We start from the raw sequence: 24015 nt of genomic DNA, 5'->3' as shown, positions 1-24015 counted from the left end.
AACCCCAGGCCTCACAGAGGTGAAGTCTGGTTAGCTCATCCTGGTTAACACATCCAGGCAAAAATTCTTCCTATGGGAAACTGTGTAAGGAAGCAACTGCTTGTACAAGCAACTGCTTGCACACATACCACTGATCAAAGAAAGATCACCCCAAGTTATGGGACAGATGGCATCTGTGACCACCAACGAACACCTAGGTCCACCCAAACATCCTTCGATGCATACCCAGCACCTGGACTGTAAGAGAAGACCTCATAGCAGGAACTGGGGATAAGATAAAGGTTGTACTATTTTCCAGGTGTTACCTCAGATGCAGGACGAGGTTAAAGAAAACTGAAGGAGAAGAACATATCACTGATATTGGACACAAAGAATACAGAATTTATGGATTACAAGGAAAGCCAAAGCAGCAACTGTGGTGAATCAGCTCTGATTGGGTAAAAAGGTCATTCTGGCCAGGGGGACATCATGACCCACTAACTTAAAAAACTCAGTGGTGCAAAAGAAAGGAAAGTCTCAAGAGGCAACTGGAAGTGTTCACTTAGGTCCTATCATTTAAAGTGTCAGATAATTTGGATACTGGAAATCATCCCCTTAAGCAGCTGGGTTAAATATGCCCTCAGTATGCCCTACTCAAGTGACTTAACTTCTCTTCTGAGCAGACAACACTTTAAAGAAACCTATACACACAGACATCTGTCCAAGGCTGTGAAGCCACAGTCTTTGAAAAAATATATCTGGCTTCAAATTCAAGCACACAACTGTGGCCATTTTGGTCATCACTAAAAGACTTGTGGACACTACAAAGCCTTTGCATTCTTCAACAGTTGCAAATTGTATTCTGTGTCATCCAGGACAGTACCTAACAAACAATTCATTATTTATGAGAATAAAACCTAAGTATTCAGCCTGGTTAGCTTTTTGCCACCAGCACCTTCTGCTGCTGTTTCCTGAAGCAAGAAATCGGAACCTCCAGCATACACTGAGGTTTCCAAAGGAATAATCCTTTTGCAAACAGAAAATATCAACCCTCTGCACACTTAACAATTTAGAGTAAGTGATGAATCTAAGCATTTTAAGTCATAAACTTCCACTAAGCTGAGACTCAACAGACTATGAGAATGAACCTTTCCCAGACTCACTGAGAATCAATCAGCCTTCAGGACAATCCTACAGGAAGCATTTAATGTCTCTGATGTTATAGGAAAACAATATTACACTCTGACACTGTTGACCTGTTCTTAAATTTCTAGGAGGCCACACGTGTACCCCCAAAAGCAATCTTTCATATGCTTGAAATGAACTGGTGCCTTAAATAACCCTCTACACATTCAATATTTTAAGTCTTGCTGAGAAATAAATAAATTTCTAAATGTTCTTGTGTCTCAAATGTCAATTTCATCACACTGCAGTATCCTCAATAAGATAAGGTTTTTGAAGATACACAGCTGTGAATAACTTGGACTTTGCTTCCAGTAGAATTATACCAAAACCACCTCACATGGAAACTGTTAAAGGACTAGCTGCCCTCTTTCACCTTGACAGATCACTATTCATTTATTCAGTTTGCAGAATATCTTCCATCCCTTTCCATTCTTTTTTATTGATCTCTGTCATGAGAATCTGCTCTAGCTGAAAATTCAGCCTCTACAGAACTTCAGTGCCACAGAGCTGATTACCTTCACTGGAAGGAAAAGGCATTTTATATCTCAGTCAGATCTCCACACCAAATATTAAGCCTGCACATTAGCACTTGCTAATTCAAAACCCTACTCTTCAGTCTCTCATAGCACCAAAGGTCTTCAAAATAAAAAGAACTATGATAGAAACATCTTCAGAAACAAAAATGCAGAGATTTTTAAAAGGGTTTGGTAAGTCTTCACCTTACCACTACAATAACATCACTTCATTATATGTGTCACACCTGATGATGAATCCTTTGAAATCAAAACATGCTATTTTGTGCCACCCTCTTCAAACCAGTACTTTTGGGAGCTGCTTCATGAGAAAGAAAAATACAAACAACATCTGAGGCGTCACTGCCTTATGTCTTTCTGAGTGCTATGTGGTACATCATCCACAGCACCAACAGTTGCTGAAACTGTAACTGCTGCCCTTGAAAACGTGTCATGCTCACACAGCTTGCTAAGACTTTCCCTCAGAATCACGTCTGGGTTGGGATTCTCAAAGTGAAAGGAACTAAGTGAGGTTGATATGTTCTGCTCTTTACACCATCAAAGAGAATGACTACACTTACAACCACAGGAAAGTGAATACTGCCAGGATAATCCTTTCTGGTAACAGTTCTAATATGACACACACAAATGTTATACACATTTATGTGCAAATATATGATTAATTATCCCTTGAGATACTAAAAGGCATTATACTAAGTGTAACACAGTGTTCAGTCTCTCAAAGTGCTGAAATATTTGTCAGTTGATCATTTATGCAATAAAACTACTGTAATGGAAATTGCTAGAAAAAGTCAGTATCTATCTCAGAAAGCTAAGTTGGGAAAATATCTGCAAAAATAAACAACTGACAAGATCTGTTGAGATAATAAGAGGGGAAATGAACTTTAATATGGATAAATAATTATTTGAAAATTTATTTTTAATGACTCTGTACTATGATATTGTTGGTACACAGTAGTGCTTCCTTTAGGTGACAACTACTAGAAAACAAAATTTTGTTTTAAAAGCATTTTTTTTCTGGACATACTTAAAGTAAATTGAAGTTTTTCAGAACAGGTCTGAAAATGCATAATATTTTATAATTTCAGCACTTAATTTGAAAAACAGAAAATGGGCCTTGAAACTGTATACTAAGAAAAGAAATAAAAAGTATGACCCAACTTTCCATAATATTAATGAAGTGGTTTTCTGACATGAGGCTTACACTTCTTTTAGAATATTCCTATATTGTTTAGCTGAAACTGGGAGGACCACTGTTGCTCAGATTTTCTTCTAGTAGGAAATTTCTTCTAAATTTCTTCAGATTTTCTTCTATCTTTTGTAAAGATACCTCAAAGACAAACTGTATTTTATATATATATATATATATATATATATATATACACACATAGAGAGAGAGAGAGAGAGAGAGAGTAAGAGAGAGAGGGAGAGGTTTGGTTTTCCACATGGTTCCTCTTTGTGACTTCAGCCTTTAGTAGAAATCCAGCTGGAACCATTATTTGAGGTTCTGCATGTACAAAAATCACTTACATAATTTTGATTTCTGTTCTAAGGATGCTCTGTATTACACGAAGAAAAGGATGACCATCCTTTTTCTTGTGATAATAATAAATACTGATCTAAAGAAACCTGGGAAAACCCAGGCAATAACCAGCTAATATGCACTCTGCCACCATTTCACATAGATTAAAGAAGGCATGCTTCAGTTGTTATGAGATTATGTATCTCATTAATTCAGTGAACCCCATTTCCATCGTATTATTGTAGTTGAACATTCTCAAGATGACCCAAACAGTTAATAAATGAGTGCATAAATTGCATTGTGAATTGTAGACACTTGTTTCATATTTGCCAGTTATTAAGTTTCCCTGATAGATATTTACATGGAGGTTACGAAACAAGAAAAAATATATCAGTCCTGAGATCAGAAAGCAAAAGATGTAAACCATAAACCCAGATGAATCAGCTTTGGAAGTTCTGCTGATTTGTCCACTGGTACTGCACAAAAATTCTCTCATTATCCTGGGCCGTGAATCATTCAGTTCTCTTATTATCTCCCAAAATTTCCAAACACACTGCAGAGAAATTAACAAGGAAGTGGCATTTCATGCCACCCACCTATCAAAATAATTTTGTCTCTGGATAAAATCAGATAAAGGGAAACATCCAGAAATGTTTTGAGTATAGAACTGAGATGGTTGTTGGAAAGGTAAGTGCAAAAACAAGAGAAAGGAGATAGGTACTATAAAATTCGTACAGAAAAATTTTATCACTAATTCTTTATTTACCTAATCATTTGAGATTTTGGACTATCAGAATAAAACATTATTAATGTAACAATCATTTTTTTATTCCACATATAATTATATTTCTTTTCATTAGCTTCCTTTGTGTAAAACTCTCCCTGAACAAATACCATGCTATGATACTCTTCATTTTATATGTGTTTTCTATCCTTTTCCCAAACTTGTCACAAAATTACTACTGGAAAATTTTATATACTGTTTAATTTTAAATTTGCTTTTGCAAATTAACAACTCTTTTATTCTAAGCAGAAAAAACTAGATGAAAGCGCTGTCTTAACAGCTCATCAAGTTTCTTCTCAGTGCTGTACTCTTAATCCATCATCTTACTTATCTTTACTTACCACTACATTTTTGCACTTATTTTCTCACAGCCAAAGCAGTTCAATGTTTATGAACAGATTTTCTAATGCAGGTGAGTTAATCTAAAAAATGTTAACCCTTTCCTCTCTAATGAGTTTTCCTTCAATTATTTATGATTGGAAGAAAAATTTTAAGTAACACCACTCCCTCTTCATTATTTGAAATCATAAATATTCAAAAATAATACAATAGGAAAAAAGTAATCAGCATGCTTCTGAAGGTCCTTAAATATGAAGTTCTGGGTGCCCTGGAAAGCTATTTATTTCCTAGAACTGTTGTAAGCAATATACTTTCAACACAATAATAAAGTTTTGATATAGTGACCCTTCTTACTTTGTGGGCAAGGTCAATTTTCATAACCTATCAACCTGACCTCGACTGAGGACCTGACCTACTTGCTTTAAAACACTTGGGAGTCATCACTTTACAGTTGAGAACTGGATGAAATAAATATAGGAACTATTTACAAGACTCTCAATATGCTTTGGAAATAGCTGCATTATTTAAATGCTAATATTGCAGACTCAAGGCAACAAATAAAAAATGGCTTACTCATCCATAAGCCTGCACTCCTAAATTTTTCCTTAGTGTTTAAATTTCAAAAGTTTTAATAAGCATTTCCTGTCACAAATCCTCCAGTGTCCTTAATTCCTCCAAGAAACGTTTTATAACATAATGCTCCCGTACACCAATACAGGCTGGGGCCCAGCTGGCTGGATAGCAGTTTTGCAGAGTGACCTTGGGGTCCTTTTGAGCAACAAGCTGACCAGGAGCCAGAAACGTGCAGCAAAGGGCATCAGCACCCTGGGCTCCATTTGGAAGAGATCACCTGGAGATCAAGGGATGATCATTCCTCTCTCCTCTGCCTCAGTGAGATACATCTGTCCTCTTGTGTCAAGGTCTGGGCTGCCCATGTGAAGAGAGGTACAGAACTACTGGAAGGGACTCCAGGAAATAGCCAGAGAGCTGAGTAGGGATTTAGGGCATTTTTCATATGAGGAGATGCTGAGAGAGCTGAGACTGCTCAGCCTGCCAAAAAGAAGGCTCAGCACAGACCTTATTAATGTATATAAATACTTGTTGGGAAGAAGTGAGGGAGACAGGTCCAGTTTCTTTTCAGTGGTGCTCAGTGACATGACAAGAGACAAAAGGCACAATGTGATATACAAGAAATTCCCTTTAAATATAGGAACAACTCTTAATGTATATAAATACTTGTTGGGAAGAAGTGAGGGAGACAGGTCCAGTTTCTTTTCAGTGGTGCTCAGTCCCTTTAAATATAGGAACAACTAATTTACTGACTGGATGGTCAAACACTTGAATAGTTTGACCAGTGAGATTGTGGAGTCTCTATCTTTGGAGCTATTTAAAATCTGACAGGACACAGACATGAGGAAAATCAAGCTTGCCCTGCTTTGAGCATGGGGTTTGGACTAGCTGATTTCCAAACATGCCTTACAATCTTAGCTTCTCTGTGACTCAATGATTTTCAGTCAGTATTTCACTGTGGTATTTTGCAAGTTCAAAACCACGTAAATACTGAAAATATGCTTTATAGAAAATTGAATTTCTTTGTTTAGAACCAACATTGGTGCTAAGTTGTACCCATTACTGCTGACACTATATTTCATTTTTAAGAAAATTACTTTGAATTAACATCTGGTACCTGTTTAAATGTTATTGTGGCATTATGCATTATATATATTTTTGATAAATTCCTTGGGAAAACCTAAACATCAACAGAAAATTATTTAAAGGACACCTCCAGTGTAATTTATGTAGACCTCTAGTAAGCTACACAGTCACATGTACCAGTCTGCTGTCTTCGGCTGCAGTTTACTTCCTAACCACGTGATTTCTATCACATGGTTTGCAAATAAACTTTACTCCCTGCAGTTAATTGATTTTCAGGAAGAGGTAAAGAGGAAGAATATTATTTTCTTCAAAATAGGTTGCACTCCTCAAAGATGAGCATAGAAAAAGAATGCAATATCTTGTATAAAACATGAAATATTCACAGACAAAGCTGGAAAATTATTTTATAATGATTTATACAATATTATGCTTTGACAATGAAGACATACTGAGTGGGCTGCTGGAAGGTATGATGTTCTTAAACAAACAAGTCTGTCAAAAATATTTTCATTTGTTTCTTTCAAGTATTTCTCAGTAGCTCTAACTAGCAACACTTAGTGATTCTAGTAGGAGAAACATACTGGAAATCTGCTTCTTACAAATTAGATTAAAACACAGAATGCAGGACTGTAGAAAGAAAGAACACTTGAAAATTATACCGAAAACCTTATGAGAAACCTACCTTGCCTACATACTGATAGTCAGATCCTGTGTATTCCTCTAAAAGAAAAAACTGATTCCACATCCAGCCTCGCTTCTGGCGGTGCATTGCTTTCCCATCATTCCCTAAAGCACGTCCTCCAAAGCTTTTGGGTCTGAGATCAGGAGTCCTTCTGAAGAGCATTTCTGTATGGCAAGGATGTGGCAGCCACATCCAGAGCAGCAGAAGTAATAGGACTTGCTGTATTGTCATAGTTCTCCACTGCTGATGCTCTTCAAGCCGGTCGGCAGTGGAGCGTAAAGTTTTGTTTTTCTTGGCTTGTTTTTTATGTATCTAGTTTCTGATTCTGCCAAGCAGTTTCCAGCAGCTCATCTCTGAACTGTATACAGTAACTAAATCCTGAAAATAAACACAGAAGAGACAATGTAAGTTGAAATGCATTCACTCCTTACTGTCCAACATCACTGCTATATCACCTTCATATAAAAAACATGATGACATAGAAAGCAATCTGGTCAGAAATATAAAGGTTATCCATATAGGAGGAACACTGAATCTATCAAGTAGCTGCTGTAAGAATACTTCCTTAAAAAATGTAATAGTGCCATTTAAAAAAAAATCAATTTAGAAACTTCTGAGAGTGTTCTTTATTTAGACTGGTGGATAAATATTGCTGAAACTTACACATTAAATACTGATGCCTTTGCTTCAAATGTTTTCCACCCAATTTCATTTACAAGAATTTCAGTGTTTTATTAATCTTAGTATCAAGAGACATGAAACTCTAACACAAAGTAGTTTTAGAAAATTACAAATGGTAAAACACCAGTTCTCCAGGGTATTTTAAATGGTAAAAGGAAATATCATATGCATCAGAAGAACTACAACATGATACAAAGCAAACTTTTAAACAGAAAACCTTCTTGAGATGGTCTTGCAATATGGAGTGATGCAAGCTTAGACTTAAAATATAGGAAACATTTTTATGTTAGCCTGTTTTCCAAGTATCCTGAAATACTGAATTTAATCTCGTTGTGGGAAATTATATTACAGAGAGAGAGCAAGCCTCTCCCAAATCACCCCTTTTTTGTCCCCACTTTTGTTTTTTTCACTTTGCTTTATTTGATTTCTTTCTTCATCTAACAGAACCATGAGATGTTATTTCAGCAAGAGAAATTCAGTCAAGTCCTCCTTACTTCTATACAAGCATTTAAAGAATAACATTTTTTGTTAGTGAGATCATATGGTAATTGTTTCCTCCAGTAAATAATAAAAACCTTTGATTTGTCATCTTAATAGCGTGTAGCTTCTGCAAACTTTAATCAGGATGGTTTTGCTATTTTTCCTAGCATACCCATAAAAAACAATGGTGTTTGTTGCACTTCCTAGAATATTCTACCAGATGTGGCAAAAAACTCAAGTAATAATAAGCTTGGGTATTTTTTTCTCATCTTTTCTGATTTTAATAGGTAAGTAATGTGTTCTTCTTTCAATAACTTTACAGTATATTTCACTATAATCTTAAATATTTTATTTTTCAAAGAAGAGCTATGTAAAAAATTCAGAAAATCTTCCTGTATTTCAATTTGATATTGATATGTTACTTAAGTAACTGTCCCAGGAAGCCTGTGTTGATTAAAAGAGCTTGTAATAAAATGTCAGGATTTTTGAAGTGGGTACACTATGAAATATAGTGACAAAGTTTAAAAACTGTGTGTCTGTGGGCAGGCATGTTAATACCTGAACAGATACTTTTCAGGAACCCGTTATTGTCTTCAAGTTATATTCACTCAGGAGAACATTTTCCCCACTCTCCAAGTATTTGGAAGTCAAAAAAACTTCTCAAAGCCACTGCTTTGATGCATCCACATTAAGGATGTTGGCCCCTGTTCTCAGTAACTCACAGACACCCATTTTCATTGGTCTAAACAAACACCAAGTTATATATAATTTCATTTACCCCTTTTCCCTTTCTCCTAAAATTTTGACATTTACCTCATTTGTGAACTCTGATTAATAGACAGAACAATCTGTTCTAATATAAGCTACTAATGATGAATATGCTACATATGCTGAATTATATTAGCATGTACAAACTGGAGATGTGGCCGTCTACCTTGGAAATTATTTATCACAACTCATACTTTCTTTTAAGACAAAGGTATAATGAGTGAGAGAAGAAGGCAAAGATTTATTCTACGATAACGAGAAATATGTCTTCTCAAAGACCATAAGAAAGTCAAAGTTGAAATTCTCTCTCTCAATTTCCCTAAAATTTTGACAATTATTTCCCTAAAATTTTCAAAACTATTGCGTTTTCGTGAAAAGGATATGCAGAACTTTCTTCTCTCACTCTCTCTTTTTTTGTGTGTATGTGTATGGGAGAGAGTGTTTCCTTTCTTTTTTTCACTTTTTCACTTTCTTGTTGCCCTCAGTATATGTATTCCATTATCCACACATTATTATTTGATGTAGAAGTGTTGTTAAATGCCTCTTGGGAAATAATGCTTCAATATTAGGGGTTGTTATTGAATTTCCTTCTTGTTAAATTAGGTCAGCAGAATGAAAGCTCAGATGAAATTTGTTAAACTCACAAAAGTAGCTAATGTACTTGGCAAGCACAGCTGCTTAATGGATGTACATACCAGCAAGGACTTTTCTCTCCTTTGAGAGTCCTGTTGGAGTTCAGTTTCCTGCTTTAAATGGGATGAGTTTGATAGTAGTCTACTCTAAAGTAATAATATTTACCTTTTAAAATGAGCTAGCAAAAAAGAAAGAACAGACTAAACTAATAAAAAGCATTATATAAAGGTAAAATTTGAACACAATCAGATGAAGGAAATCTTTTAATCCATAACTACAGAAAGTAAACAGAAATCTGAGTTCTGTATTAGATTGCTTATCTGGATTCTGTGCTGGAAGAGTGAATGGAGGAAGAAACATTTTTCATTTTGCTTTTTTGGTGTTTGGGATTTTTCTGTGGTTTTCTTCATTGTTTGTTGTTTGTGTGGTTGTGTTTTTTTCTTTTTAGTTCCCTGGAAATCAAGTTGGATAACTGTCAAACTTTTGACAAAAAAAATATCTTAGGGGAGGGTTTGAGAACTCAGAAGAGTTAAAATAGCTTTGCTGGCTTAAAGTATTTATTTTTAAAATAATTTAAAGAGTTTAAAATAGTTTTAAGTAATTTTAAACTGTTTGACCAATCTTTCTCATCAAATCTATCTCTACCTCTTTTTCTAGATAACTTCTTGAATTTTTGTCACAATAGAAAAGATACAAAGGAAAAAAATAATTTTTAGTTCTATCAGATATGTCCAACTTTTGTGTAATATCCTCCTGTGTAACGCCCATATTTTTGTGTTATATCCTTTTAAATTACATTAAAATTACTACAGAAGAACATTGTTCCCAACTGTGTTCTTGTTTATACAGGTTTGTGGATTTGTATTATTTATAATGAGTTTTCTTGGAACAATTTCTAGTATGCAAAACATGGATCAATCATCACTGAAGCTGTTAAATCACCATTAACTTTCAGGTAACAGTTTTGAAACCATTAGGCAGTATTTTCCATGTTTTAATGCTGCTCAAAATGTATTCAGGTGATTTTCAACTCCTACAAAATCTGAAAAACACTATATATAGCTTCTCATTCATGCAACCCCTCCCTCCAATACGAAAACATACTTCATGCCATTTTAAAACTTGTAAGATTTAACATCTCTATAAGATGGGCCGTGAATGCTTTCAACTGATGCATATGTCGAAGGTCCACTTACTTCAGGAGATGGAACTTTTACACCAGGGATTTTATTTCTATATTAAATTATGCCTTCCTTTTGTCTGTTTTTTGGCATTCATATATAGTTACTTTCGGAATTCAGCAGAATGAAATTTAAAATAGAAAATTTAATACAGATCAAAAAACTTTAATTTTTTCTAAAAAAGAAATTTTAGTAAATTTCTCTTGTGAGGAGCAAATTTGAACAACAAAAAATTTACTTGGGATACCTACCATTTAAGAATTTTGTTCTGTAGTTGACCTTGGTCAAACTTGAACTGAGTTTTAATTATGTGACATTTCAAAAAGCTTGTTTAAGGAAAGATATTTATGCAATGCTGGTCCTATTTTCTCAATTTCTCTTTCACATGGGAGCCATTTGCATATCTAATCTTGTCTTTCAATCCTTTTTGCTATGTTTGTACAAAACAAAGAAATCTTTGGAACAAAGATGCTTTCTGAAAATTAGATTAAACTGTGTTGGAATCTCATAAGGAGAATAATATTTAATTTTATTATACTGGAGGCAAGCAGAGCATGTTTTGTTCTTGTTTTGTTCTTGCTCTGCAGAGCTGATGCCAACAGTGCCATTCTTATATACAGCCACATTGAGAAACTTTTCTTACTTTCGGTCTTCTCCAAAGTTTTGGACCAGCCACTGGTAGAGAGCTACCACCATAGTCTGTAGACCTTCTATCACAGTTCCTCCAGCCTTCAGCCCACTGCCAAAGTTCCTATGGCCATCAGCCATGAGCCATAATTCCTACCATTTTGGGTCTTCCCTGAACTAGTCAACTTGCTAAGGTGCTAAGGTTTCATCGGAACTCTGATTCCTGGCTTATGGTATCAGAAATTAAAGTCAAACCTCTGGCTAGGATTTGAAGTAATAGGGACTATTTAACAAGCTAGTAAAAGTAGAAGTAAAGTAGAAGCTAAGTGCAGAAAAATCTGTATTTTCACCGAGCCTCAGAAAAGCTCAGATAATTTAGGTGTGTCTATTTATCTGCCATCTCTATCAAAATCAGAAATTCTTATGCTTTAGAGCACAGTGCAATGAAGCAAGGACTTTAAACAGACAGCTTTGCAAGAGCCTGCAACTCAAAATGCAGCAAATCTTTCTCTCTGTATGTGTAACCCATTGGTGTAAGATATCAAGGTAAAAGAAGACAATACATTTTTATATATTAAGAATATGTGAAACAGACAAATTAAGTCTGTCAAATGATCAATTTGTAATGGATTCTAATATCATCATTCCTTGTATTATTGATTTATGTTCATTCCTTTATGTATTATATTCCAATGAAGTCAACTGATGTCATTCATAATTTAATTGCTTGATTCTGAACTACGAAGATAATCGGTAAATTGTCAAAAAGCTGCTTATTTCATAGCTTGTAGCAGAACCCTTGCACACCAGTGACCACACTTCAAGTTATTAAATTATAACAGGAATTTGTGAAGTAATCAGTTATACCTTTGAACCTTATAATTCAGTCTTTATGAAGTCCTGCAAACATTAATCTGCTTAGGAAATTGAGTTGAATGTACATAGTTCAAGGCTAAACTAAAACAAACCCCAACAACTAACATTTCAGCTATTAGGTATTATAATTTTTAATACTAATAATATTTCATAATCATCAAAACAGCTTCATTTAAAGGAGACTTTGGGGGGAAAGGTACTGAAAAACCAGCAGAGAAAAGAAAGGAAAAAGAAATACTGAACATCACAACTTTTGCTAGAGAAATTTATTTTTTGGGCTATGAGAGATTATATATAAGCATACCTTACATATTTTTAAAGTATATTTATGTACTAAAAATTCTGGTTGGTTTTTTTTTTTTTTTAACAAGTAAATATGCACTATACGAAATTCAAAGTGGAAGGTTAAGGATGCAATCCATGTTCCACTGGTAGCTCAGTAACTGGATACCCACAACAATAGTTAAGCAAACAGAAATCCAAAACATGGAAAATACAACTCCAAACTGCTGTTAAACTGAAGAGGAAAAAGGTATCAAAACCCACTTCCCTTCCAGTTCCCCTGCTGTGAAGGATATAGTCCTCCACCCTCTCACAATCTCTGTATGTCTCACCAAAACCTCTCCCTTGTCTTCTAACAGAAGAGTGAAACCCTCAGGCTTAAGACAGAGCGGGACATTCAAAGGCTGAACAAAAGACCAGAGGAAAGGCAGAAGATATTAGTAACTTATCTTGCGTAACAATTTTGACTCTTTATTAATGACGATTTTTTGTGTTAATTAGATTACCTGGATAGCTAACAATAATTGTTAGCTCTCTACATACAGTGAATATACCTTTTCTGACAGTAAGACATTGAGAATGCCACACTATTATAGCAGTTTTCTACATAGATAGTTAAATTTACTGCTGTCGCTGAAGTTTTGTGGGAGACATTATACATGCAGCAGTGACTAAATGGTGGGAGACTTGTGAACATGAAAAGGTTATTTGAATCTTTTAAATTTCTGTAAATTGTGAGGTACCCACAGCATTTCGTTACATGTGGCACTCTACTCTCTCTTCTGGATTACTCTTTCTCATCTGATTGTATATACTGAGTTAAGTTCCAGAGGGTAGCCACCCAGTACTCTTCTGCATGATCAGGATGAACAAGTATAGTTAATTTATTACATTTATAGAGTGTATATGCCCTCTCTGCTGAATTAAAGAAAAAAATCAAAGTATTTAAAAAAATAAATAAAGACACTATCTGAAATTTGCAGGATGTAGCAAAAAAGTGGAAAGATCATAATCAGTTGCACAGAATAACAATAAACTACTGTGTTGAGTTGACACAGGCAGGCAGCCAGAACAACCACAAACCTATGTGTGAAATGAAAAGAGTAAAATCATTTTGTTACTCACTACCCAGAGTATCCTGAAGCAGCACTGGGCACAGACAGCCAAAAGGGAATGCAGGCACCATCAGGCTCAGTCCACCCTGATGGACAGCAGCCCTGCTGTTTGCACACATTTGTCAAGGGCCAGTGTACATGTAGTTTACCACCATGCTCTGATCTCCTCTGTGGCTTTTATGATCTTTGCTTTGATCTCTCTCCCAAAGCAGGGAGCTCAAGCACGTCTGTGAGAATGCCTCCAAATCTCTCAAAACAATGACATCATCAGCAGTAGGTGTACTATGTGAGGTATCCCATATTGTTATTCTCCAGGCCTTGGCATTCCCAGATGCACAGTCACCTGAGCGATTCTACCACCCCCCCTTGCCATTCTTCTGCTTTTAACCCTGTCCTCCCACCTACCGAGGCACAGTTCTGGAGAAAATAATGCAGAAGTACAATAGTTCTGAACAATCTCAATATAGTGGATTTTTTATCACTTATCTTAAAAAAAAAAAAAAAAAGAAGAAAAAAAATGGGAAAGAAGATATGTGGACAGGAATATTATTTTTAAGAAGTATGAAATAATCCTTCCTCTCCACTCAAGTCTCATTGTAAATTCAGCATTCAGTTTTGAACACACATCTCATTATTTATAACATGTAAATTATTAGACATCAGGCTAGCAACAAAACATTTAGATTAAAAAAAATATTTTTAAGGGAAGAACAACTACACGTTATCCAGTCTACAAAAAGAAAACAAGAGGAAGAAATGGCTATGGTTGTAGCTTTTAGAACCACTTCTTCAAATTCAGAAATTATTTTTAATGCACACTACAGACAGTCTAAGGAATTTATTTTATTCACAGTCACAGTGATTTAGGTTAAGTGTTAACAAAAGCTTCCTATATATTTGCAGGGATACTTGGCAGCTGAAATGAGATATGACTGAAGGATTTGAAGGACAGTCTGAGCAAACTCCTTTCTGAAATGGGCTGCCTGCAGCTGGTATGACCAGAGTATTTCTCATGATATTTTCAAGCTACATCCCACTGAATTCCTTCCCTTCTTTTTCCATGCCATTATTTATTTTCATTATGTCTTCCTGTGTCTGGTGCCACTGCTACCAGTGACCACTGCAACCACTATTCTCCCCTATTCTCCTGTATGAGTATGGATTGCTCATTCCAGATCAACTACATCCTCTTCCATTTATCTGATTTAATCTCTAAAGTAGCTTTAGATTTGCCTTTGTGGGTTGAAAGCAACTGAAATTCTCTTGCTTGCCAGCCAGCATAACATGGCTTTTCCACATCAAATGATACAGTCCTAGACACATGGTTTAGAGAAAGTCTTGCTAGTCCTCTGAATTTCCCTCCATAAGATTTTGTAGTTGTATTTATCCCATAAATTTTCTGCTATAGTCTCCCCGATAGTGAATTTAGCTCTTTCTCTGATGAGAATTTATCCCACTTATATCTTCCTAAATTATTATCCTTTCCTTTCCTTTCCTTTCCTTTCCTTTCCTTTCCTTTCCCTTTTTTCTCTTATTCCTCACACGTCATCTTTGACAGACCATAGCTTTTCTGGAAATAAATATATCAGAAAATTCCACATTAATTTTGCCAAGAATGAAATCTGAGAGATCACTGAGTATCTAGACCTGGTGAATATTCCTTCTTCATGTACTGAAGTGTTTGCCTGAGCAGGGTGAATTAAAATGAATAATGCTGAACAGTTAAGAGAAAGACATTCTTTTCCTTAAGGGCAGGTGGAATTTTAAATCTCCCAGCCTTTGCTATCCAATGCTTTCACCTGCCAGCAAACTCTAAGCCTTATTAGGGAAATAGAATAAGCACAGAAGCGTGCCAAATACCTAAAAACTCACTCTAATCTCATCAGGAGTTTATATCTTCAGCTCAGGCTGAAACCTTACAGCTTTAGAGAGCAGAGGCAGTTCACTAAAGCATAAAGAATTGGGGCATTGAGAGCTGTGCCTGCTTAGAAAACTGTGTAATTTAATAAAGTGTTCATTGATGTCTACACAGTGGCTCCTCAAACTTGTGTTAGTGCCTGTGCCTGCAGCATGGACAGTCACATTCCTGCTAATTAGATGATAGCAGAAGGATTACATTCTTTCTTAGCAGTCAGGAAGAAACAGAAGGAACCATTTCTCACGAAAAATCGCAGTTGAAATTAACAAGAGGATCAAGTTTTAAGAAAGTTTGTAAAATATATGATTTTATTTCCCAAGCTCATTTGAATAAAAGTGTAAGTATTGAAAAATTCATTCAGTTATTGACAAATTTCATAAAACTCATATTTGGAAGAAAAATAAAATCTTGAATGACAAGAAGGTACATTTGCAATGCATTTGATTTTTTTTTCCTATAAATGTTTCTTAAAGTGCCTGAAGTTTCACCTTGTGCTCAAGTACTTTATAATTATTTTAGCATGCTAAAATTCTGCTATGGCTTGTTGTATTGTTCTCAGTTAATCTAGCAAAGCAAAAGTCTCCTTATGCAGTTTGTTGGAGCATGGTGATCTGATATTATGGAAAAAAAATTGTAGGGAGTGTTAATATTCATTGTACTACTTTGCTGTGGCTGGATGAAATGATCAAAATTTCTTCACTTTCAGTGAGTCAGAATTATAGATCCTCTTTTATAAGCTTGTTCATAAGCTGTTACAAATGTCAAATTATGACAGGAAATCTCTTAAGAATATACCAGATACATGTAGACAGTATAACAGTCTGTAGCCTTTTGTGCCTTACATTAGACAATCTGCAGTACATTGCAGCATGATGAAATGTTTTCAATTTAGGCAATATAATATTTTCTGTTGCCTATGCAATGTGAAACTGTCTGTTGAATGAGGTATGCAAGAAGAGCTCCTTCTTCCCAAATGGTTCTTGTTTTAAACCAGTACACAGCAGGCTGCATCTGACATTTTTCAAAATTAGTTTTACAGAGGGATTACATGAAAAAAAAACTGCAAATCAAATAATAAAATTTACTTTTTTTTTGCATATCTTAATAATGAAAAGGATGTGTCTTGACTAGAAGTGTGAAAGGATATCTGCTCTTAAGTAGCACATAAGCATGGGCATTATAAACTGATGATGGATACAGGTCAATTAGAAACTTTGGAGGCAAGTAAATTTTCACTTAATGTTTCTGTGTATGTAAAACTGTACTATAGTTACACTGGCATTCAAGGGTGCTTTTCATGCTCAGAAAACATAATTTATACATATACTAACACTGCTGTATATAAAAAGAGAGGCAAACATTGATAAAATAAATTAAATTAAGCATAGTCTGACTCTGGGTTCCATACTTGGATCAAGTGTGTTCTGAATACCTTCTGTAGTATCTGTATAATTCTGTGCTTCACAGAATCTCTGTTTATGTCTAAGCCTTCAAGGTACAAGAGGTCAGGACAATGCAATAGATTCTGTTGGGACTACCAAACTGAACTGGAAACATCAGTTAAACCTGTGGCTTTCGGAAATATTCACTGGACAAATCTGTTGACATTAAAGAACATATTTGTATTGTACAACTTCTTTTGACACATCTGTTATGTTTGATGGTTATACAGAGATATATATGTCAGTTTGCTTGCCTTCTATATGTTGTCATTTTTTGAGGTTGACTATAGCATCTGAGGAGACAGTAGTAATATTGGACTATTGCAGAGATAGCCTGAAGAGAGACACTAAATTTGTGATAAAAGTCAAATAAGGACATGCCTACTTTTTCCTGCTCAGGTGTCATCTAGGTAGAACACTTCCTGAAAAACAACAAATACTTGAAAATTATTTCAGGAAAAAATCAATGTGCTAAAAAACACTTGTAAGACCCACATCAATAATGTGAGGAGAAACTTTTCTCAACATCACTTCTCTGGAGAAGTAAATCACTGAATTCTACTTTCATCCTTTTTTTTTCTTCCATAATGTTACACATTTCACACTCTTTGCTGTGTGCTTTTCTGAGAAATACATGAGTGGAAATCAGCAATCACTTGCACTGGAAATGACCTTTCATAGGTAATTGGTAAGGGCTACATCTAGCTGCCACTAGAGAGATTTTATTCAAAACAGTTATTTCATCTCTGATCATTCTCTCCTGATTTTCAAGGGTAACCAACAAAACACCTTTCAAAGATAAACCAGAACAGAACTTCAAAACTCATCCAGGAAACAAAAACAATGAACTCAAATGAGTTACTCTTTTTACTGTGCATCATATTCTCTCTCCCTTCCTTTTTAACCTCTGTATGTCTGCAGGTTATAAACTAAATCTCTCTTTCCCTTGAGAGCTAAATATCTCTTGTTATTCTCTACAACAATATTTTCATACCAGTCTATTTCATTGGTGGCAAATATATATGTATATACATTTTTTCTTTACAGAATTAATGCAATTGATAGCTATCTAATTAAAATTAGAGAAATTTCTTCAACTTCTGTATAAACTCCACTTTTTTTATTTCAGGTAGAAAGGGTTTCTACACCTGAAAGAATATTTTGGATTATGATTTTCTTTTTTTCCAAATACATCCAGATAGGCTAGCAAAATATTTTGACATTATTAAAAGAGCTATAATACCTCATCTGTAACATCTTGGATCATTAGTTACAGCAACACTAGCAATCTTTATGACATTCACTACTGCTTCATCTATGATACAGAAAAGGAATATACTCTTTTCTATTGACTCTACAGAATGCAGTAATAAAATATTATTGTTATTCTAGATCACCTGAGATTGCAGAGAAAGTATGTGATAGACAAAAAGGCAAATTGCACCTTTTGAACTCTCAGCATACAATACTGAGTAGTCTTTCATGTAACATCTTCTGAGAGGCTTTTATCCTGTATCCTATACTTGTGTATCGCATTCCAAGCCTGCCTGGTAAGGTCATTCATATATGACTAGCAATAGACTTACTGTTAGTCAAGTGAAATTATTTGCCTCCTCAGTAAGGAGGATATGTGGTAGAAAAGAAAACAACAGTAAGCTCCTACCTGTAGGATAAACTGTGCTCTGGAGAGCGATAAATACACTGAACTTATTATAGCTGCAAAATGCAAGTAATAGAATATTATGTTTAAAATCCATGTGTTCTGTGGGGGTCAGTGGTTGGAGACAGAGACAACACACACACACACACCAAAGCTTCCTGTGTCAAACAGCCTCGAGTTTATTCCTGCAGCTCCGTTTATAGGAGCTCCAGTTACACATGTGATTGGCTGAGGTCTTAGCCCCATCCAGCTCTCTAGCCAGTGACACATCTGCATTTAGTACTGGATGACATTGGCTGAGAGTCCCCGTGTAGACTGAATCCAACCTACCCTTGCTCACCCAGGGACTCCAATGCCACAACAGAACACTGACATAATTGAGTGTGGACTAATGAGCAACTACAAAATGGAATAACAAGCAGAATCTCCTTAGTCCATAGGGAAAATATCTGCTTTGCTGCACCAAATGAAGAAACAAAACTGCCTGTCAATGGAGTATTAAGTGAAGTTATGTGGGTAAGCATAAGCAGCCCTTTTCTTCAAAACATGCAAGAAATAAGGCAAACTCAGGAGGACTTTTGTAACTTCTGCATGAGGGGACTGCAACTTGAAGATTTGTTTCACAGTTTCAGTTTCTGGACAATCACTAACTTCAACAGCACTCATACTGACAAACAGGACAAAGTGGAGAGTGAGAAGAAAAATAAAGACTGAAGAGAATCAACACCCTGCATCTCCTTTCCTACAACCAAATCTTGCTTAGCAGCAAGTAATGTAGTAGCAACAACAATGGTGTAAAGTGTAAAGATATTCCAAAGTAATGACTTTTGCAAGGAGAGGGACTAAGTAGCAACAAAAAAAGTCTGATTCGTGGTATAAATAAAAAGGAATGATTAGCCCATAGTGGTGTGTGTGGAGATATATTTGCTTAAACTCAGAAACTAGAGATCTTCCAGAACAACTCAAAATGAATGGACACAGTGATTTGACTTAAGAAAGCCTGGAATAATCCCATGTAATTACAGATGAACATGTTCTTAAAAGAGCTGTAAAAAGGAAGAAAACTGGAGAATGCCTGGGAAACTACCCAGACCTTGGCATTTATCTGAGACATTTTCTTGTGGTATGGAGAGATTGCCTGAAGGAGTATAGAAGCCAAACCAACTTTTTTACCTAGTAACTTTCTGCTATTTTGGGGGAGTTGGTTTTTTGTTGTTGTTGTTGTTTTTTGTTTTGTTTTGTTTTTGTTGCTGTTGTTGTTTGCTTGTTTGTTTTGGCTGGGTTTTTTGGTTTGGTTTGGTTTGTTGTTGATTTTGGTTAGTTGGTTGATTTTGGTTTTGGTATTCATAAAGCAATGATCTGCAAGTGAGAACTTATGTAAGGTTTACTTTGATAACATTTTACTTTTTAAAAACATAACAGTTTTTGGCCAACCAGTCTTCTAAGTTGGAACACTGGAATAGAGTGGATTGGCAATTGGCAGGTAATATACAGCATGTACATTGTTTATTGGTGTATTATTTAAAATGAGCATCGGCTGTTTTTGTCCTTTTCAGCCAAGAGAAATAAGAAATTTTTCTTTTGGATAAAACTGAAGTCTGGATAAAAATGAAGTAGTCATACAAGCAAATTAATAGTCTGTAATTATTTGCTAAAATAACCAGGATCTAGGACTAAAAGAAGACCAAGATAGAAAATAAAAAAGTTTGAGGAGCACAGAGAGAATTAGACTTTTTGACAGATTTTTAGTGTTAGCTAGTTTCTTTTACATCTGAATTCTGTTAGACAATTCCATTAATGGTTTTGGAATTGGGATTACAATACTGGAGCTCTTTAGACAGTAAATGCTTTATTTTAAGTACCATCTGAAAGGTGGTTGGATAGCTGATAAAGTTTCAAATTTCTAGTTCTGGGTACTGTTGCTTATTTGTTTTCTTTCTGTATATGTAAGCATGTGTACATGTATAAATTTTGCAGCTGTAGGGATGATTATTCAGCAAAGCATACATTAGCAGGAATATTATATGAAGATAGAAAATATATTCTGAAGAGAAAACAAGTGAAAACTAACAACATGTTCTTTTGCTTTTAATTTGTATTTTATTGTTCATTCTTTTCAATATTGTGTTTCAAGGAAACTCATGTCTGTTTCTCTGGTAAGTCCCCTCCAATAACCTCTGCTAATTTTTTCTGTGTTTTTTCCTTTCTTCCTTTCTTTTTCTTTTTTTCCTCTATCACTACAAATTCCTTCTACATGGCCGCTGACACTCATAAAACAGCAACCAATATTGGCTGTTCAACCAATACTGACCAGCCCTCTATGTCCCATGTAACACCAAGCAAGACAATTTTTTACCTAACAGCTCTTTTTAGTACAAACTGAAAATACAAACCTGCAAGAGACTCTGCTAGGCAGAGTCTTGGCCTGTCCACACCATATCCAAAGTGACAATGAGTCTTGATATTTTGGTCCAATGGAACAACAAAAAAAATAAAATCCAGAAAACAAAATCCGAACAGTGCTTATGTTGTCACATTTAGGTAGCTAGCAAGCTCACAAGAAGCTGTCTGACAGTTTAGGAATACAGCATTAGAATAGCAAGGTAATTGTTATGGTCAAAGGGAAGATGGATTCATACTTTATAGGTTTATCCAATTACTTCCTTTGTTAAACAACAAATAGTCCTAATTAAAATGATACATTTCCACAAATAGGTAGAAAATCAATATTTTTCCTAACAGATGCCTGTAGAATTACATTTATCCCAATAAAACTTAGTCATTTATAGCAGTATACCTGATGAACTGTGAATTCTGTGGTTTTAAATAAGTAATTCATGCACACAGTATTTACAACAGTTTCTAATAACCTCTTTTTTTTTTTTCTATTTTGGATCTAAGATGAATAAAATACTATTACAATTGTAAAACAAATGTTTATAGTTTAATTGCAATTGGAAGTCAGTAAGAATACAAAACATATTTCCATGTGAAAAAAAATCTCATTTATTGGTATTTAATGTGACTGAACAAAAATTTTACACAAGAAATACAAGGAATTTAGTATATAGAAATAACTTATGCCTGTCAATTATCATCTGGTCTCTGAGTTTTGTGTTTTTAAGATTTTGGTTTTTTAGAACAAGGGACTGTTCCACTAAAATATCTACAGCTAATAATTTAACTTCAAATACTGTTGTTTCTTAAACAACAGTATTTTTTTTAATGGAAAGAAATTACAAGTGATTAATGATATATTGTTCTTTGCAGTTAAAGACTTCTTAAAGTGTTACAATGTGTTACAGAAACTTATTCCTACCTTGTCCTATATTATATGCAATATTTTGATATCATTTCTGAATGAGTGATGCTGTCCTAGGCAGTATCTATACATTTTTCTCTAAATAATATTCCTCTGTAAATTTACCAAATCTCAAGAACAGCAAGTGAAATCTCCCTTGTAGAGATCACAGATGAGTAACCACAAGAAGACTGAAAAAAAAAAAAAATCTCTAATTTCAATTCTCAGAATTAAAAACATTCTCAAAGTGTCTGTTCAGTTATAAATATACTTCCATCCCAGCCTCATGACTGAAATGATAATGATGTATATACCACCCAGATACCTAAAAAAAAAAAATCTGGGAAAAAAAAAGCTGTTCTTCTTAGGACAACATAATTTTGATAATTCTGTGATTGAAGGCAAACCCTTTCAAAATGTGAAATATATAGAAATATATGCAGCATACACCTGAGATATTTTTCATATAGTTTTTTTTCACTATAAAGTAATAGTTTGAACAAACACAAAGTATTTCTCTAAAATAATTAATACCTTAAAATTTTATTAAACTAAGGCAAAAAGAAATTTCACCACTTAATCCCACTAGGTGCATAAAATACTAGAATCCCTTGATTCATTTCCTCATTGTACTGATTTTGTCTGTGGTAGAGTTAATTTTCTTTACAGTATCTTTTATTGTGCCATGTTTGGGATGTTTGTTGGGAACTGTGTGGATACCACAGGGATGTTTTCCTTATTGTTTACCATCACTTGCCTGGGGTTGAGGCCTTTTTCTGGTCCATATCCCACCCCTCCAGTGAGTAGACTGGGGGTGCACAAGAAGATGGGAGGGGACACAACCAGGACAGGCCACCCTGACTCATCAGAGGGATGTCCCATGTCGTGTTACATCATGCTCAGCAATAAATCTGGGGGGAAAAAAGGAAGTGGCGGACATCAGAAGCAATACAGTTTGTCTTCCCACATCAGCTTTACCACATGATGGATCCCTGCTTTCCTGGCAATGGTTGAACACCTGCCTGCCCATGGGAAATGATGAATTAATCGCCTTCTTTTCCTTTGCTTGTGTGAACAGCTTTTGCTTTCCCTATTAAACTGTTTTTATGAGTTTTCTCACTTTTAGCCTTCCCTTTCTCACCCTTATCCCACAGGAGGGGGAGTGACAGAGCAGCTCTGTGATGTTTACTCCCTACCAGGTTTAAGCCAGAAAATCCATGCTTTTGAAAGTTATCTTCAATAAAGTTACTCTTTTTGGATATCAAGAACCAGATGATCTGTCCATTTTTATTAGCAGATTTCTTCATCATTTACAAGGAGGAAAACACCATAGAAGATCACAAAATGTGACAGAACATCTATATGTGATAGAGTCTCCTTACAATTCTTGAGTTACAAATTCAAGAGAAAAATCTGAATCTCCCATCTTCTATTAATACTAATGTCTAAAAGCTGTCTAAGAAATAAATCCATAAAGACAAAGCTACAAGAGTACACACACTCCAATATATTTAGACACTTTCTGCACAACAAAATTCTAGAAATTGTCAATATAGGAAATGTTGACCATCTGTTATCAAAATCACTCCAGGGGAAGGAAGTCCATTTCTATCTAATGCATACCATGACTGAACTAGTAGATAAAGAATTACTATTTTATCCAATCTGCTTTGATATTTTTACAGGGTGGCATCCAGCTTCTCACTTCTGAGAAGTTTATGTCAGACTGGATCTCTGTCATATTGCTACAAACATCATTTGTCACACCTGGCAAGAAAAAGAAAGCAGTGGCCCAATGGTACTGTCAGCATGGAAGAAGCAATGCTGAACATTTTAAATTTCCTATTTTCATTTATATCTTGCTTTACAGTAAAGCAAGCAATTACAAGAACATTAGGACTTTAGACAAATATAGGAGGAAGGTTACTTGAGGTCCTACATCAATTTCTTAACATCCAATGGATCAATGGCTCCAAATAGCAAGTAAAGGTGATTCTTAGGAGGCTGTAAAGGTCACATAAATTAAATGGTAATACATCACATTGAATGTTTTCATACTTATGACTCATTGTGTTCACTTTTCCAATTTCCATCCAGTGTCACTCACAAGTTGCTACTTGCTCTAGCCTGAATTTTGAAAATGGATTTTCATTGGCATGTTGACAACTATCCTTTCTTTTCCCCACAGCTTCTTTTTTATCTCTGTGTTTCTTTTACTCTCTTCCAAACACCTATTTGAGAAAGGCAGACTAGCATAAGAATCTAATGTCAGTGACAGTACTATCCTTATGTTACTACAAGAATGTCAAGGATTTGTTCTCAGTTTCAGCAACAAAAAGCCATTACTTCAGTGAATGAAGTGTACTTGCTA

General features: G+C 35.1%; 1 protein-coding gene across 5 annotated transcripts in view; it reads right to left on the bottom strand.

The window, feature by feature from the left end:
• CDH10 (cadherin 10) overlaps nucleotides 1–24015 on the bottom strand; it is a 94871-nt gene that overhangs the window by 50022 nt on the left and 20834 nt on the right. For 3 of the 5 annotated variants that reach the window (XM_039714815.1, XM_039714813.1, XM_039714814.1), the window contains one exon: nucleotides 6681–7058. In XM_039714815.1, the coding sequence (XP_039570749.1) occupies nucleotides 6681–6911 (231 nt within the window). In that variant the 5' untranslated portion in view covers nucleotides 6912–7058. Of the gene's footprint in view, nucleotides 1–6680; nucleotides 7061–9304; nucleotides 9370–24015 lie in introns of those variants that run through there. The other 2 variants (XM_039714817.1, XM_039714818.1) reach the window with 2 other exon arrangements.

This window comes from Passer montanus, unplaced genomic scaffold (genome assembly GCF_014805655.1).
Source record: "Passer montanus isolate IOZ18808 unplaced genomic scaffold, ASM1480565v1 scaffold31, whole genome shotgun sequence".
Taxonomy (NCBI): domain Eukaryota; kingdom Metazoa; phylum Chordata; class Aves; order Passeriformes; family Passeridae; genus Passer; species Passer montanus.
This window is presented reverse-complemented; position numbering and strand designations above follow the sequence as displayed.